The 17,682-nt window shown below is 38.3% G+C and overlaps 1 protein-coding gene across 1 annotated transcript; it reads left to right on the forward strand.

The window, feature by feature from the left end:
- The first annotated feature begins 12,900 nt into the window (after positions 1-12,900).
- On the forward strand, positions 12,901-17,553 carry slc16a1a (solute carrier family 16 member 1a). Its single transcript, XM_026348964.1, has 4 exons — positions 12,901-13,117; positions 15,313-15,456; positions 15,664-16,437; positions 16,556-17,553. Exons 1-4 carry the CDS (start codon positions 12,901-12,903, stop codon positions 16,786-16,788), a joined length of 1,368 nt encoding a protein of 455 aa, XP_026204749.1. The 3' UTR covers positions 16,789-17,553.
- Positions 17,554-17,682: the final 129 nt, after the last annotated feature.

Below are 17,682 nucleotides of genomic sequence, written 5' to 3' on the forward strand. Positions count from 1 at the left end.
ACACGGTGCAACATAAGCTTTGTCCACAAGGTGTCCCCACTCATTAACATATTATCAAGTTAATGAGTCACACTTTTTACTTTAAAAAAGATGGATTTATTTTAGTAACATTTCTGCTCCTAAACAATAGCCCTTTCAGTTTGAGACCATTTGTATGTGAATGTCCTGTATAACTCACCATCTTCATTTTTTAAACTTGTCACTTGCCACTTGCAGAGCATCTGAACTGGGCTCAGCCTGCTGGCCACACAGGAGGTGAAGATAATTAAGTGGATTTCAAATGTTGTGCTTGTGGTATGTGCTTATTGCTGTCTCGACTGAAGCTCAGCCCTACAGAGCCTCATGGCAGAACAGTGCTCTTGTCTTTCAAATTTTATTACTCAATAGACCTGCCATCTGGACAGTCTCAGAGGTGCCGAGAGACAGAGATCCAAAATAGAAGCAGTAATAGAAAAGGTCAGACACCAAGTAAAGGCATCTGTAAAATTACTGTCTCTTGGCATCTCACCATCACTGACAGATTTAGTACAGATCTTTGATGTCTTTGTTATACTGAGGAGGAATATGCTCTGGTCACAAATGAGGGTATTCAATTTTAGCACTGGCAATAATAATAACATTAATGCCTGTATCCTCTAGATAATAAGCTGTTCCATGTCCTTATGTAAAATAATTGAAGGGAACATTGTGAAATTGCTTCTTAAAAAGATTTGAGTTGGACTGGAGCCAGAGTGGCAAGGCCACAAATAGCAACAGATAAATCTGCTGATGCACATTTTCCTGCATCACAAATCCTCATGATTACCACGCTCTTCTATGCTTTGTGTGGAATGATTTGCAGGGACTTGATCAGTGGCTCAGTCATTCAAAAATGCGTCTATCCTAACCTCTCTCTATGAAGGCACACTCGGGCTTGAAAACTCTGATCTATGGTACTGCAGCAGGAATTGACCCTCATCGGATAAACCGCTCCAAATTGCCTCCCTGATATATAGCTGGCCCTTGTTACCGCTTTTCCCCCTGTCAATTTTCCCTATTCCCCTCAAGGTCAGCTCTCCGTGATGTTGGACAAAGTAGCAGAACAGCTCTCCTGTTACTGCCTTCCTACCTCACATCCAGCTCTGCAGCCCACATGCCTCCAACTCTCTGCCCCTGTGCTCCAATCACATACCAGATACATTAATGACTTCAACCACCTTGCCGCAGCTCCACAGGGGTTAAAGGGGAAAGAACATGTTGACAACACAAAATGACTCAAATCAAGCAGATGCAAGGTTTAGATATACTATTAAAGCCTGAAGGCACTCACCTATCTCTGAAATGCATGTGATGCCTCAGAGGTGACATCCTCACATCTTGTTTTCCCCAATCAAAGGTAACGCACAAAAAAACGTTGTCGGTGCCTTCCAAAATTCAAACTGTTACAAAAATGACTTAAATTCAGGCAACTGCTCCCTTTTAGTTATGGCTATGTACATGCTTAAAATAACTTTTACTGTTGACTGACATTTTTCTACCATCACTATCCACATGCTTATTATTTTCTACACTGTCATGCTACTGTACTACCACCTTTGCTTTTGAGAGTTCTCTTTGCTCAGCTGCAGGAAATCCTTTTAGGTGTTTGTTCTTGTAGGTTTTACAGTATGTATATATATATATATATATATATATATATATATATATATATATATATATATATATATATATATATATATATATATATTTTTTTTTTTTTTTATATTTAAAACAGCGTTCTGCAGAGTGTACTGGTTTGTTATTGGTTATAGAGCATCCCACATACTGTAACTGCTACAACCCTGGTTTGATAAAAATGCCCCAAAATAATATTTAAGAAACATCATTTCATTATATGTCCAAATGCTTTATTCTCCTATAAATGTTGTGTTCAGACAAGCTATACAATACATAAACTTTATATTTAATTCACCCTTTAGGCTTCTGTTGTAAACACCAATCCATCATCTCAAACACTTGTCCTGTTAAGGGTCACAGGGGTGCTGGAACACCAGCTGTCAATGAGTAGGAGGCGGGCTCCACCCTGAACAGGTCACCAGGACAGGAGACAGACAACCATTTACACCTCTGTGTAAATTTAGAGTTACCAATTAACCTAACTACATGCCTCTAGACTAAGGGAGGAAGCACACAGACACAAATCCTTCCAGCTGTGAGACAAAAGTGCAAACCACGACACCACCATGCCACCCCTGTTCTAAATGTCCGACTATCAAACATGAAGAAACCAGCATGAAAAAACACCAAGACTGCAAATAAACAAAGAGATGAACAAAAACTAATCAGTTTATTAACACCGGCAGCTTTCAGAGTGTGATTTGAGATAATTCACTGAAACACAGATAGAATTTATAACTGCAGTATAAATGATTAGTTTACGTTAGTTAAGAAAAATGCATCCCCTAGTTCTAGCCCCTTTAAGTAAGTCAAAAAGGTAAGTTAAATAATGTACTTATTTACTTTCTCTTCTTTCAAACCCCCCCTACTTGTAATCAGTGTAAAATTGACAAGTTAAACCATTATAATAGGTATATGCTGAACTGAAATTTCTGAAACATTTAGTTGTTGCACATACTGTAATTCAAAACTTTAGGTTTTGCATGGACAGAGCAAATAACGTTCACTGTGTTAATTAGTGAGACAGAGGTGCTGGTAGACAGATTGTGTTACCTGTAATGTGTTTATGACAACATGAGCCCTGCTCCAGTGCATGTTGTTACCTTCCGGTAACATAGTGAGATCTGTGGGCTCCTGAAGTAGAAACAAGGGAGAGGTCATGCAGGAGGGTTTTGTGTCAAAACAGTTTCTGTATGTAAACATCACACCACATCGGTGCTGAGTTTCTACCTGCTTTAATATTGTTTTGTTGCTAAATGCATCCGTTATGTTATTGGTGTGTTTCAGAATGAGGCAGCAAAAGAGTTGCTTTGTTCTGAGCTTTCATCCAACCAATCACCAAAACAAAACTATTAGTTCATCACAAGGTGAAACTAGTTTTAAACGACCTAAAAGCATGCACCAGCCACAGTGATCCAGCTTTGTGAGCAAATGCAGGTTTGTTCGCCACCTTCCACAAGAGGAATGCAGCAGGGTAAAATCTGCTGCTTAAAGTAATTAATGAATAATTCATTCATGTTTACTGTGCAGACAGCAGAATGGTATGAATCTTTAACCTTTTAAGACCTGAGCTCTAATTTGATATGCATTTTTTTATTTCTTTTTGCTATTTGGGCTTATTGGAACCTGATAAGTATGAAAACTAAGCATCATCTTTTTGCAGTTTCAGTAAGACATCATGTGCCTACAACAACAAATCATAACACATTCAAAGCATTTTGCATTAAAAACTAGCAATGTCCCTTTTCTTTACAGACCTATTTGTGAAAGGCTGTGTAACAGTTGTGATTAGCTTGCATGAAGAAGAACCCAAAATATGATGTACACGCATGTGTATGCCAAGTCCGAAGAGGTTAAACCCAACTCTTGATAGGAAATTGAATACCCACATTTACCAAACCTCAAACTATCCTTTTATCAAAGTATTGGTCATTTTTTAACTGCAGTTGGCATTTGTTCATGATTCTGTAATAATATAATGTACAACAGCTGCTGCGATGACCCATCCCATAATGGGATTATGGTTAACAGTAAAGTTTAGCGGCCGCGCAATTTGTGCCTTATATTTCCCAAATGTTTGAATTAAACATGGGTTTGTTTTATTGCTCACGTGTTCAACACTTTGTTTGTACGTAGAATGCGATATTTCGTCAAACATTACATCTCGACAAAGCTAGACTATTAAGAGACAAAGGACAATAATTTAACTGTTGTTTAGAAAGGAGCAGGAAACAAAATTCAATAGGGACTGTGTTTCCCTTAATCTACATAGTGGGACACATATTGCAGGGGTCCTCGCATCATTTCCTAAAATGCTTCTTCATCAAACAATGGGACCCCTGTGAACATATCCCGCCATAGGTACTTTATCTGTTTACTCAGGAACCTACTCTGCTGAGTGTTTGATGTGACAAATATACACTAGGCTCTACACATTCCCCACAGATGAAAGAAGGTATGCTAAATACATTTTTTATCTTATATTAACTTTATTTTTTCAACAGATAAATGTGAGCTGCTGGTATGTGCAGCATTTTCTTGGTGGGCTACATTTCTAATGATCTCCTTAAAACTGTGTTGTTGAAACAGTTAAAGATAACTGAGTGGGGCAAGAAATGTCCTCTACAGAGTATACTGGACATTAAGTAGTGAGTACAAAAGCTGTGATAGTTATAGTAATAGCTATTTATAAATATTTGCATCAGAAATTCTTTCTTCTGCATGAAAAAGCACAAATAATTGAATTTTGTCTTGAGATTTATGAAGTTTGTGGAGAACACAGGCCTCCAGGGTGCTTTAAAGTTGGATTAAAAACAGCAACATCTGCACAATCTAAATTGTCTGCTGCAGAAAACTACTATACAAAGTGAAACAGTCAAAGCATGTGGCGGGTGCACAGACTAATCCATAGCAAAAAAAAAAAATAATAATAAGAAAGAAAGAAAGAAGAAGAAGAAAACCCATTCAAGGCTGTATGGAGGTAGACATGCATGTTCAGCACAAGGTCTAATGACCTGAGGTTGATGCCTTTATGGAAGGAAGTATTGTGTAGTCAGATATGTGTCAGCACAAAGGAGTGCTTGAAGTGAGAGAGTATACACTGTGTGTGTTTGATAGAAAGGAAGGAGGTTTTTGAACAAACAAAAGATCAAAACAAAGCTCTTGTGACTGAGATACTTATCACAAAACTCTCTATAGCTATAGTTTCCAATCTATTCAACAGACACTTAGTGACTGTACCATGTGCCTCAAAGTCCCTGTGATAACATTGAATTGCGCTCAATTACAAAATGCTTTGTCAATTTAAAAAAACACGACACCCATGCCCTGACACACGCCGCTGTTTGTTCACATTAGGATGCACAGTCACCATTGTGTTTGGCTACACAGCACAGTACAAATTAGAGGGACTAAAGGCATCAATGCTCTCAGGTGAATGACTGTGTTGTAGCTGTTAGAATCATTATCCAGGACGCACCCCACTGGATGATGGTGTTAATTAAAAAATTGCCGTGAACACCAAATTGTAATCTAAACATGACATTCTGAAAGTTTGAAATAATGAGGAACCAGGTTCTGCCTTGTGTGGTGTCAGGATTAACATGCTTACACCTGTATCAATTCTCAGTGTGACTGAATAGTTGACTCCAGTCAATTCAACCACATAATGCAGGTTATTGAACTTACATATTCAAGGTCGGTACATTTAACTGAGCTGTTTTTACATTTTGGAAACTCAAAAGGTGAAATTATTCAACCTAACGTTTACTTAACTAATTTTCAGTTAGTTAAGTAAGTAAGTAAGTCAGATTAACTTTTAATAACACTGTTTATTATTCTATTATATTTACATAGTTTGCCAAAAACAATCTGTAAATAAGATCATGATATATTTTTAATCAGAACATTAAATATTTGTTGTAAGCCATTCAAGAGACTAATGTCTCCTAAACTGCTTGCCTGGGCAAATAATGTATTGCTGTTGGAGCCAGAGCTGGACAGACCTCCAGTTACTTTCAGGCTGAAGGCTGTTACCTGGCATCTGCCATTTTTCTATCCTGATAGGAACAAAAGAAAACAGAGTGGCACGTGAAAACTCTCCTGTTGCTGCAGCCACAAAATTAAATAGATGTTTTTCTATGTCTGCGTGTGAGCTAATTGGCTTTTGCAACACTGTGACCTCACCCTGACCTTAGCTCTCTTTTGGTTCAGCAAACCAGGATCTACTTCACTTTCATTCTTCCCCCTTTGCCTGGGCAAAAGGTAATTGCCACTAGCTTTTGACCTGTGAGTGTCAATTCTGTGGGCCAAGGTGCAATTACATCCAGCCCAGTCGAAGCTGGAAGTTGCCCAATGTTTATTTGATCCCTGGTTATGCTGCTGGTGTTGTTTTTGTAAACTAACCAATTTATGATGTTCCCCACCTATTTATCAGTAATAATCATATTTTGTAATATCGCATTAAGGAAAGGGATGCTCTGATGAGGTGCCGTACAGCACAGCAGAGCATTTAATTTAAAAACAAGGCAGCTCCTTAAAGAATGAGTCACAGTAATGAACAAAAACACTGGTGCTGCATGTTGACGGAGAATGTCCTAGTTTGATTGAGAACGTATACCAGTCATACTGCAGCTTATTATATTGTATACAGTAGGAGCTGTGTTACACATAGCTGAACTAATCAATTTTAATCCCTCTGACAATGCTATAAGGTCTTTTACAGCTGTGGTTCCCAGCGTTGATATGCAGGCCAGTGCTTGGTTTTGGCAGGAAGAAAGTATTTCATTTTTAAAAACAAAGATACTTTATAATTACAGAACTTTTTAGAGCTCTACCTTTACCCATCACTCCCTGTCATACCCACAGCAGATCAGTTAGTACCGTGGTTTATTACACGTCCACATTCATGTGCTGTTTTTGCTTTGTTAAAACCGTTTCTGTCATTTATGGATCAGTTACTGTCACTGTGTCGGTTGATACTGAGATGTGGTCTGGTTGTTCCTGCACTTTTCAGTGATGTCTCTACAGTATTTCAACACTGTTGCACTGCATTTAACAGTTGCAACTTAAAATCCTTTGTTACATTGCCGCTGCAGCGATCCATAGCAGGCTGATTACTAAACATAAACCCCTGACTAAGCATGTCCCCATGCTGGAAACTTCTCTGCTTCCTGACTGTTCCTACGTTTGTACAATAGGATTAGAGGAACTAATTCCCAGGGCAACAACAGGTTCAACACGTAGGCCACAGACACCTCGATGTGATGGGATGGGATTGGTGAGAGAATGCTGCCATTGTCTCGGAGTCTCAGAGTCTTTGAGATTTGGCTCACTGAGAGTGATTATACGCTGATAAAAGTGAACAGGTTCTGCACCTTCACTGATCAGCTGCATGACAGAAAATGTTATTTCCTCAGAGGGATTGTATAGTGAGATAAAGATAGAAACAGAGAGGCTCAGATCATACAGACTCTCACGGTTCACACAAAAGATACAATCAGAAAAACAAGAGAAAGGTGTGCTGTGGATTTATCTGCCAAACACCGGAGTACTGAAAGCTGGAATGACAGCTAACGGTAACTACCGTTGAGTAACGAGACTAAAAGTCTACAGCCATGCTAGGAGCTCTGTTAGGCAGACGGGTGCTTTGAGCTGAATAGTAATGTAAAGATGCTGACATGCTCACAGAAACAGATGAGATGATGACAGTGTTGGAAAGTCAGAGATTACTGCTTACAGTTAGCAGATTTAATTACAGTTACTTTGTGAAAGTAATATTACTTATTACATTTGATTATGTGTCTAACTAATGTTTTAAACTGTGCAACAAAGCTGAAAAGTCTTTTTTAAACTAGACACTGTAAACCTCACAACAGTAACACTATTTACTGCCAATTTTAAAGCACATCCACCAAACAAAGACTTTTATTATATAATAATAATGATACCTGTGAAATCTGCTTTCTTTACCTGCTCAGCTTCTACATTTCCTTGATGGTCATCTCACCTGTTTCTCCTGCATTAACTGGCTCTTTCTCTTTCTTTATTAACTACAGCTATCTTTTTGTGAGTGTCCTCTTGTTGCTAAAGCTGCCAGCAATGGTTGAAGCCTGGAAACATTTGAAACCAATTAATTGGATAGCTAAATTACTTTGGTTGAACTATCCAGCTTTTTATCATGTGTTTCTATCTCCGTTTCACTAACTCTTATTATTATTATCCTGCTTGTCTTTGCACCTCCTCAGGTGCAATATTAATCTGACAAAGGAGGAGGGGGGGCATTCAGCATTATCATTGAGTTAAAGAATTTACATTGTAAATGATCTATTCACATGAGCAGTGAATATTGATCATGTACCCTGTGCAAACTTTAACAACCAATGTATTCTAATGTTAGCTTAGCCATCCCCATCAGTGTTATCTAAAGAGAGTGATTGACAGAGTTGTTAGTGACAGCAGCTCCTCATAGACAAGAGAGAAGGGCTGAGTATGTTCTAAAATGAAATAACATTTAACCCATTCTAAATAGTAAAATATTTAGATGTAACCCATTCTTAATCACCATTTTGATTGAATTAATTCCATATGTACAACTATACATATGGAATAGATACAATATAATTGTATTGGAACTAGTTACTCCCCAAAACTGTATGTACGTCATATTTGTTTAGCGAATTTTCATGCTTTGCAAATTAGCCATAAACACAAAGCAAAGCTGAAGAGTTCAGATATTACCTTCTGAGGACTATGAATATAGACTGACTATATGGAAGACATTTCAGAACATTCAATCAGATAGTTATGTCAGGGGATCTAGTCATTGCTTTTCATCCTCTGGGGACCTAACCTGTGTGTAATCCATCCAGTCCTTGCTAAGAAATTAGTCTGGTTCAAAGTAGTGGACCAACATACCCAACACTGGCATCCCTTGAGCAGTGTGTGCAGTATATATGTTTATCAGGTGAACAGTGAAGACTGGTTTGAGTTTTATAGTAGTGAGGACATTTCACGCAGCCACATTTGAAGGGCAGATGGGGTATAAGGTTAGGGTAAGGAGGTAGGGAATGCATTCTGTGTGTGTTTGTGTGTGTGACTAAATATATCTGTTTTTGTCCCAGTCCAGGACAAAACACTGAATTATAGGTGGTGCTCCAATACATTCTCAGTATGAAAAGCAATAAAAAAAATCATTATTGTAGTACAAAAATGAGAGAAACAACCTAAAGCAACATGACAAAGAAATAATATTTCAAGAACGTCAAAAATTTGAGGGCGCTTTGCATTTTAAAAAAAGGCTGTTTCAATAACCCCTGTACACTTTCATTTCCCAAGCATTTATACAGATTTATTAATATCTCCCCAGGGAGTTTAGGAGAAAGGCTCAACCAGAACTGACCCTGAAAGTGTTCAAAAATCTTTCTTTCACGAGGTTGGGGTTAACAATGTCTGTTGTTTAAGTACTCTGTACCTTTTATAGCTGGAACTTCTAATTTCCAGTTGAATAGCACTGATAAATCAGCTAATGCAGGAAGTAAGCGTGTCAGAAAGCATCTTATCTCTTAGAGCACAGACATTATTCAATATCCTTTTAGGTCACATATGCTGTAGGACCAGGCTGTGAATTACTCTATGTGAGCTCAGCACATGACAGAGGGGTGGAGAAAGCATTGTAGGGGAACAGCAGTAAGCCTCCCACAGCGAATAAGAACTTGACTGACCTCCCACTTAGCACCATAGTGTCCAGATCATCCAGCTGTTTGATCTGGGTACTGAATGAACTCAACTTTTCAACTTCACTTTAGTCTCTGGAAACAGATGAAGTCTGACGCTGAGGTGCCACTGGCTACTTCTGTACTGTCACAGTGGATATTGACCCAAAGATCACTTCTGGAGTGTCTGTAAAACATATGCAGTGATTTTTTGATTTCATGCATATTCAGAGCTGCTCAGTCACATTCAATGATGTCTGCAGCGTGTTAACGTGCCTCCAAGAGTGCTGTTTATCTGCAGAGCCTTGTTCTGGCCTTGTTGAAGAGCTGCCAAGGTAAGATGCTCAACACAGACACTTTATGTACATTTGACTTTAGCCAGACATCACTTCAAAGATGATTACTTGCATAAGTAGACTATTTTCAGCTGGTTGTTTATGAAAGGATTTTCACTTTGTTGGTATTATAACAATACTTATTATGTGAGTGAGCAATTTCCCTGAGCAAATATTTAATACACTGTTCTCATCTATAATTTATTCAGACAAATCCACTGGATTTAGTAAGAGGTATTAGAAACCTGGGGTCATAGGAGGCCCGGAGCATGGCTGCAGGGAGAATGAATGAAAACTCTTTTGCTTGTACAAAAAATTGCCAAGACATGTCAAATCTTATGTTCATTATTTTGTAGCTGGAATAATATTAATGCTAATCCATACAAAAACAACTGAGTGTAAAAAACCTCAGTCTGACAAGAGAGGAACTGTAAAATGAGATGCTTGAATGCAGAATTTGGATATTAGCTATTTCTACATCAACAGGTGCTTCAGGTGCCTCTGTCTGACTAATAGTGCTGCAGCTAAGTGACCAACATTGGTCAAATTAAGTCGAAGGATGATTTAGCCTTTTATTCTTTATCCAGTGACTCCCAAGTGTCTCTCTCTGCTGAGCCCAGCTGGCTTTGGGCTGGTATATGTGTTGTCAAGCATGAGGCTGCCCACTTTGACTGCTCTATTTAAACCTTTTCACCATGACTGGGTTTAGCATGGTGCTTCTGACCATTTCTCCACTTATTTAATTATCCTACCTAAATGAATTAATTTCTGAATCTTGATTTTTTTTTTTTACCGAATTGTTTTTAGATCCAAGCAATAAATCACAAGTATTATATAATTATCTATTTTCTAAATTATTCCTGCAGTTTGGAGTTTTTGTCTGTCTTGTGCCTCCATTTATCATCTCACGTCAACCACTGAATTTTTTATTCTTACAACATACAGTCACTGCTCTCTGCTCCCAGTGCAGAACGTTTCCCCAGTCCTATTCGAGAGGTCTCTTTGTGGATGTGTGACGACTATTTTCAGACAGTAACAATCTTTCAAACTACCTTTGTTGTAATTGTGCTTTTTGTTTTCAGAGTGGGAAAGGTGAGAGGTGTGAAGTGAAAGCCAGAACATTCACTTCTTTTTTTAATCAGTGCTTCTGTAATCCACCACATCTGAACGTTGCCTGCAACACTGACGTAAAATACAACCAGTAACCACAAAAACATTCCACCAGTTTTCAAGAAGAATCTACTCCACACAATAACAAAAGCGTTTGTTGTCCCAAGAGTTTGACCTCCGGGTTTAACTTAAGGGTTTTACCTTAAAACCACTACAAAGTAAGAAAGAGCAACAACAAATGCTTGGTGCACAAGCTGATTGCTCAATAACTTAAGTAATAAAAGTAGAGACTAATGAAAACAACCATAATTTATCAGAAAAGGAATTATATCGAACTTTCGGCTTATAGTATTTGTCTTCATTCTGAGATTAACTGGAGTAAATCATTTCTATTGGCTGCAGTTAGGATGTTTAGCCTAGCTTCGCACAAATTCTGTGTAGTAGTAACTTCCCTTCCCTTTCTGTTTAAAGCCATTAAGCTACATGTTTTCTGTTTTGTTTGTTTTTTTACTTTAGACAGAGCAACACCAGAACTCAGATGTTTATTATCTGTGGTGTCTAACATAAAAGGTTAAAATTGTTGCTAAAAAGCTGCAAAACACCAAACGTGCCGCTGTCGTTCAGCTTTACTCACTCCTTGATTGTTTAATGTAATACAATCACTTGCTTAAATATCTTACCTTTATGTGATATACATTTGTAAATTTAATCGGTTAATTATTCCAAGTGACCCATAATGTCTGTATGGATAATACAATTCTCCTTTATTACCTATTGTATTTATAGAGTAATGCAGGAGGCACATTTACAGCTGCGTAGCAGCATCTGAAATCCCAGCTCAATAACAAAACTTCTTTAACACATTAAATATTCACTACTTGCTGCACACAACTGGCTTATCCAATAAGTTTTGAGAGCACTAAATCAATTCATCAACCAAATCAAGTCCTTCTTGGCTAAAAAACACTATATCATCACCCACTCCTGAGCATAGCCCTGAGCTATTGAGGAGTGTAAATTCAGCCTGTGTTCGTGGTCTGTCAGTGTTCTCTCCTGATAGTTTCCCCTGTGTAAACAATACAGTAAGTTGTTTGACTCTGCAGATGGACTCTTATTCATCACCTCTAAAGGGAGACTGTGGGAGATCAGCCCGTGGGAGCTCAGTGAATACATGCAGAGAGCAGTTCTAAGTAAAGCAATCCCAGAAATGGCTTCCTTAATCTTAAACTCTGTTATCAAGTTATAGAAATGTTTTTTGACAAATCTGATATCTTAAAATCCACTCAAGGCATCAGCAAAAACTATATTCAGTGGTTCTTAGTGGTCAGAATACAGAGCATATACTGTTCAGTGTTATATATGTCTTGATGGTGAATTCATATAGTGACTCAAGCAAGAGGCTTTTTGCCCAAACATAATCAAAAGACTATTTTGGAAAGTTAATATTTGAGATGTATAGTAAACATGGGTCACTTGCATAAAACATGTTTTTATACATAAAAAGTTGGGGTAAAAAGCTGTATCAAGAACTGTTACTGTATAATTGAAGGGTCAAAACGAGTTAAACTACTGCAGTATCAATTTTGTTCTTTTTTGTAATTTTTGCTTCTTGTTTTGTCTGTTTGACATGAACATAATGTTTTGTCCTCAGATTAGAAACACTTCACACCAGCGCCTCTGAACAGTTTGTATCTGTGTTTATTTTTAAACCAGCATGGCATGCCTCTCTCTACATATATATTCTATATGTGTTAATAAAATGCTAGACATATGTTAGCAATAATCCTTACATGGGTATTTGTGACAATAAAACTGTTGCTAATGGTTTCTATTCACAGAATAAATACAAAAATGATCAAATATCGCCTATTTGAAACCTGTAGATGTCAAGTTCTTATCAAAAGTGGCCATGAACAAAGTATCACAATAATACCATGTTGTCCAAAGTTTTTCTGGCTCATAAATTGTAAAGAGAAATCAGTGGGTAATCCTGAAATACCAACAGCTAATCAAGTCATGTTCTGTGTTCTCTCCTGAACAGATCCTGTAAAATATTTTGAATTTGAAAAGGAGTTTTGAGAGCAAAAATGCCGCCTGCCGTTGGTGGTCCTCAAGGTTACACACCACCTGAGGGTGGCTGGGGATGGTTGGTGGTAGCTGGGGCCTTCATCTCCATTGGCTTCTCTTATGCATTCCCCAAGTCCATCACTGTCTTCTTTAAAGAGATTGAGGTGATCTTCAATGTGACCAGTAGTCAAGTGTCCTGGATTTCCTCTATCATGTTGGCTGTCACGTACGGCGGAGGTAAGCTACCTGCTAAACATTTATTTGTCAACACTTGACATTTTGCACGTCAAGAAGATTTATAGATCGAATCAATTTCTGGCTCTTACTGCAACAGTAAAAGATTTATTCCTGCAGTGTTCATTTAAAAGCCAATCTATTGCTGTTTGCTCAAATACAGACTTACAAGGTAGTCTCTCTTGTCTCTTCCTCTTGTCCACAAAGGGGTCAGAGATTCTCAGAATTACACTGTGGCTTAAATCAAACATTTCCTACTGAGATAAAACAATACAGTAACTCGTCCCATTGAAGTGCTGTTTATCATAGTGCGACATTGTCTGTCTCTGGAGCACATGAATGGGTTAAGCCACGCTTAAATATACCCCCCTTATTGTTCTCCCTTGTGCTTTGAGAGTGGAGGACCACCAGGGGGTTGCTTCTGTTCCTGCAGTGATGAGATGAATGAGAGGCTGGGCGATGTCACAAATGTCTGGTCATTCTTCAGGTGACGATAAGCCTCTATTCATGTGCATGATATTCAACACAGAGAGAACCGAGTTCAAAGGAGCCCCGAGTGTCCCTCAGGACCGTCTGTCCTGAAATCAAAACACTGCCGTTTTCTCTAATATGCGATAAACTGGGGGAAAATGACACTGACATCTTTTTGTAATCCCATCAAAGTTTCAGAAAAGTTGCTTTAGTGTGCCACAGTGACGTGAAGCGGAAACCCAAACACTTCATATCAAATATTCTATTCCGACTTGCCATAAAAATTATGCATAAGATCTGATAGAAGATATGTGTTTGTACTTGCTACATATATCGTGTAACAGCATATTCCCACATGTGTGCTATAGCACTAACTTACATCATTATTGCATGCCAAAATATCACAACCAAGTTAAGCCCTCATTACTGGATAAGAGAAGTACCATGTTCCCCATGCCAGAATTAATGCTGCTTATTGTTCAGTAACACATTCCCTTCACAAGTAGCTGCAGAGTGACATGAAGGCAGTAGAGGCAGTGGCTAAAGGTTACCGAGTTACACTGTGAGAATACAATATAGCAAGGCTCTTTAATTGTCTTTCACTTCACAGTATGTTATTTCATATTTCTGATGTAGAGTTTCTATGGGTACATCACTTTTTTTCCATTGCTGTAAAAGTTAAACCTGCCTGTCTCCCAACAAGTTGGTTAGTGGACAAATTGCAATTTGAATGTTGCATGAATGACATTGTTAATGAATGCATATGTTTAGAGGTAAATATATACAGAATAAAGCAAACAACGCATAGTAATTGCTTCCCAGTAGGTGAGGGAATGTTTGCCGCTGCAGTGAATGAATGAAGGTTGAGGTCTGTCAATGTCTATATGTTAAACATTCTGAGCACATCAGCAGAAGAAGTTCATTAACAACCTACTGTTGCGTACCCCTGTACTCCTCCAATTTTTGATTCATTAGATTCATAATATTCTACATTGGTTTGTCACCAACCTTTTTATCCTAAGCAACTCTCCTCGCAAGGCGGAAGGAAAGAACTCATTGTTAGTGTGGAGACTGCCTGCATTACAATTTAAAAACCCTTTGTCTTGCACCGTGCTGGCAAATGAGTCTGGACAACCTCTAAACAAAAACTGTCAGTTTCTATTTGGGTCCATTGGGGAGTGCAGGGATTTGGCAGGGAGGCAGAAGTGTCTTCCACGTGGATCCTCATATTCATTTAGGCCAGTTGTTATAAGCCATAGATGGAGATGGTGTTTTGCGACCTCAATCCTCCTTGCATTTTAGTCATTTGTTTACAAGTCATAGTGATTTTCTTGAATTGATGTTGAATCTAATCCATACCCCCACCCGCTTGTCAAAACTGAGGTTCTTCCAATAATCATTTCAAATGTGTTTAGAGTGCATTTAAGCAGAATTCACAAACAAATTATTCCTCTGTCAATTTTTATGAATCTCAGAACCAAATAAATGATTATTTCATTACAACTTTCATGGTTTTTCTGATAGATCGCATTATTAATGGCACAAGAACACATCTACTGCAGTGCAGCACTGACAAAAATGATTGCTGAAGTTGTTTGAATTTGCCACAACACAGCTGTGACACCAGAGCCCCCTAGTGGTCAAATGCAGAGCTGTGTGTTGATAGAAAATCACTGTCTTCATGCAGTTCATGTGTCTCTGTTTTTGCACTGTTCTTTGCTCCACAGGTCCAATCAGTAGCATCCTGGTAAATAAATATGGAAGTCGTCCAGTTATGATGGCAGGAGGATGCCTGTCTGGACTGGGTCTCATTGCTGCCTCTTTTTGCAATTCTGTTGAAGAGCTGTACTTTTGCATTGGTGTGGTGGGAGGTACCTAATTTTAACTTTCTATATTTTTAAGTTAGATCATCACTCACACCTTTTTTTTTTCTTTACTGTGAACTGGTGCCATCTAGTGTTCTTAGAAAATAAAAACCCAAAAGCATGTCCACAAATCTTTAAAAGCTGTTTTATTTATGAACCATTATTTTTAAGCATGTATTTTACATTAACACATTTTTGCATTGATTCTAACAGGTTTGGGACTGGCCTTCAACCTCAACCCGGCCCTCACTATGATTGGAAAGTACTTTTACAAGAAGCGACCTATTGCTAATGGAATTGCTATGGCTGGCAGCCCCGTCTTTCTCTCCACCCTGGCTCCTCTAAACACCTGGCTCTTTGACCAGTTTGGCTGGAGAGGCAGTTTCATGATCCTCGGTGGCCTGCTCTTTAATTGCTGTGTTGCTGGTTCCCTCATGAGGCCCATAGGACCAAAACCTAAACCTGCAGAGAAGACCACAGAGAGGAGGACTGCAATGCAGATTATTAACAGCTTTATTGATCTCTCCTTGTTCAAGCACCGTGGCTTTTTACTTTATATTGTGGGCAATGTTGTCATGTTTTTTGGCCTCTTTGCACCACTGGTGTTCCTCAGTAATTATGCGAAAAGTAAAGAAATCCCTAAAGAAAAAGCAGCTTTCTTACTGTCTGTTCTGGCTTTTATTGACATGGTTGCCCGGCCCTCAATGGGCATTGTGGCTAACACCAAATGGGTTCGGCCCAGAATACAGTACTTCTTCGCTGCCTCTGTGTTGTACAATGGTGTGTGTCATGTTTTTGCTCCGATTTCAGTAGACTACACAGGCTTTATTATTTATGCCATCTTCTTTGGGTTTGCCTTTGGCTGGCTGAGCTCAGTGCTGTTTGAGACCTTAATGGACCTAGTGGGAACTCAGCGCTTCTCCAGTGCTGTTGGGTTGGTCACTATTGTGGAGTGCGGCCCTGTATTGTTAGGACCCCCTTTACTTGGTGAGTACATAAACCACTATATGAACATCTTTTATTCTATTCTATCTATATCTGCTGTTAAAACCACATAATGATGATTTTCATTAAACTGAATTTTGCCTTTTTTTCCTCTTTACAGGGAAGTTCAAAGACATCTACCATGATTACAAGTACACATACCAGGGCTGTGGGATCCTCCTTATCGTCTCTAGCTTCTTCCTGTTTGCAGGGATGGGACTCAACTATCGTCTGCTGGACAAAGAGAAGAAAGAGGAGGAGAGAAGGGTCAGGATGGGAGGTAGAGAACAAAAGTCCAACAGTGACGCTGTCAAAGACGCATCAGGGGCTAGAAACACAGAGGAGGCTGTCTAATGTTGTGTACCAAGTTACATTTTATCCAATTTTATGTTGCCTGTGGGGTATGTTTATGGAAAACACAGATGCTTGGGTGAGACAGTGCTGATAAACACTCTGCTGTTTCATTTATGACTTCTATCCTGTTTCATAATGCATTGTTTTTGTGTGCCACCACAGAAATCCTAGCCTTACTTTTAATTCAATATACAATATACTGTATATTTTAACAAAGCCCTTTAAACACTAATGACAAATCCACAAAAATACCTCTAATAATCTTATAGGGTATATGTATTTCACAGGTATTCAGCTTTGCTTAGCCTTTTATGTAAACGTATTTCAATAGGAAATAAAACTATACTTTTCTGCAACATTACTGCAGCACATTATATGCAGTATTTTAAAATTAAATGTAAATGTACCATCAAATACCAGAGAACATATGCAGTACAGAGCTTTAATTTTTAAGACATTGTCTGTGAAAGTGGGTAATTATATGATTCAGATTTCTTTGTTTACCACAGTATCTCACAAGACTTTTACTTCTTTACAAGGACCTGATAGCACTGTGCAGGGTTTGAAAACACCCTTGATGCAAATATCACTCTATAATAATATATTTCACAAATATGTTCGTACTAATTACCGATATCTCTTTCAATCACATTTTCCTGGTAGATTTTTTTTATGATGTAAATGAATTATTATGAGAGTATTAAATGTTGTTTTGTGTATTCACTATAGGAAAAAGTGCCACTGACTACAATATGCTCTGTATGCTTTAACACGTCAGAAAATAAACTGTCTTTTGACAAGTATAAAATTCTGTATTCTGTGTTTCTTATAAATCTAAGAGAAAATATTTGTTATTCAGAGATTTACTGATGCTCTTGTTCCATCGCATCAACT

The sequence above is a fragment of the Anabas testudineus genome, chromosome 5, assembly GCF_900324465.2.
Source record: "Anabas testudineus chromosome 5, fAnaTes1.2, whole genome shotgun sequence".
In the NCBI taxonomy this organism is placed as follows: domain Eukaryota; kingdom Metazoa; phylum Chordata; class Actinopteri; order Anabantiformes; family Anabantidae; genus Anabas; species Anabas testudineus.

What these genes read in the sequence shown, in the direction of transcription:
- slc16a1a (XM_026348964.1), top strand. Translation starts at nt 12,901, where the DNA reads ATGCCGCCTGCCGTTGGTGGTCCTCAAGGTTACACACCACCTGAGGGT. An exon ending in GGCTGTCACGTACGGCGGAG is followed by an intron (nt 13,118 to 15,312) that starts GTAAGCTACCTG and finishes TTTGCTCCACAG; the next exon opens with GTCCAATCAGTAGCATCCTG. An exon ending in GTTAGGACCCCCTTTACTTG is followed by an intron (nt 16,438 to 16,555) that starts GTGAGTACATAA and finishes TCCTCTTTACAG; the next exon opens with GGAAGTTCAAAGACATCTAC.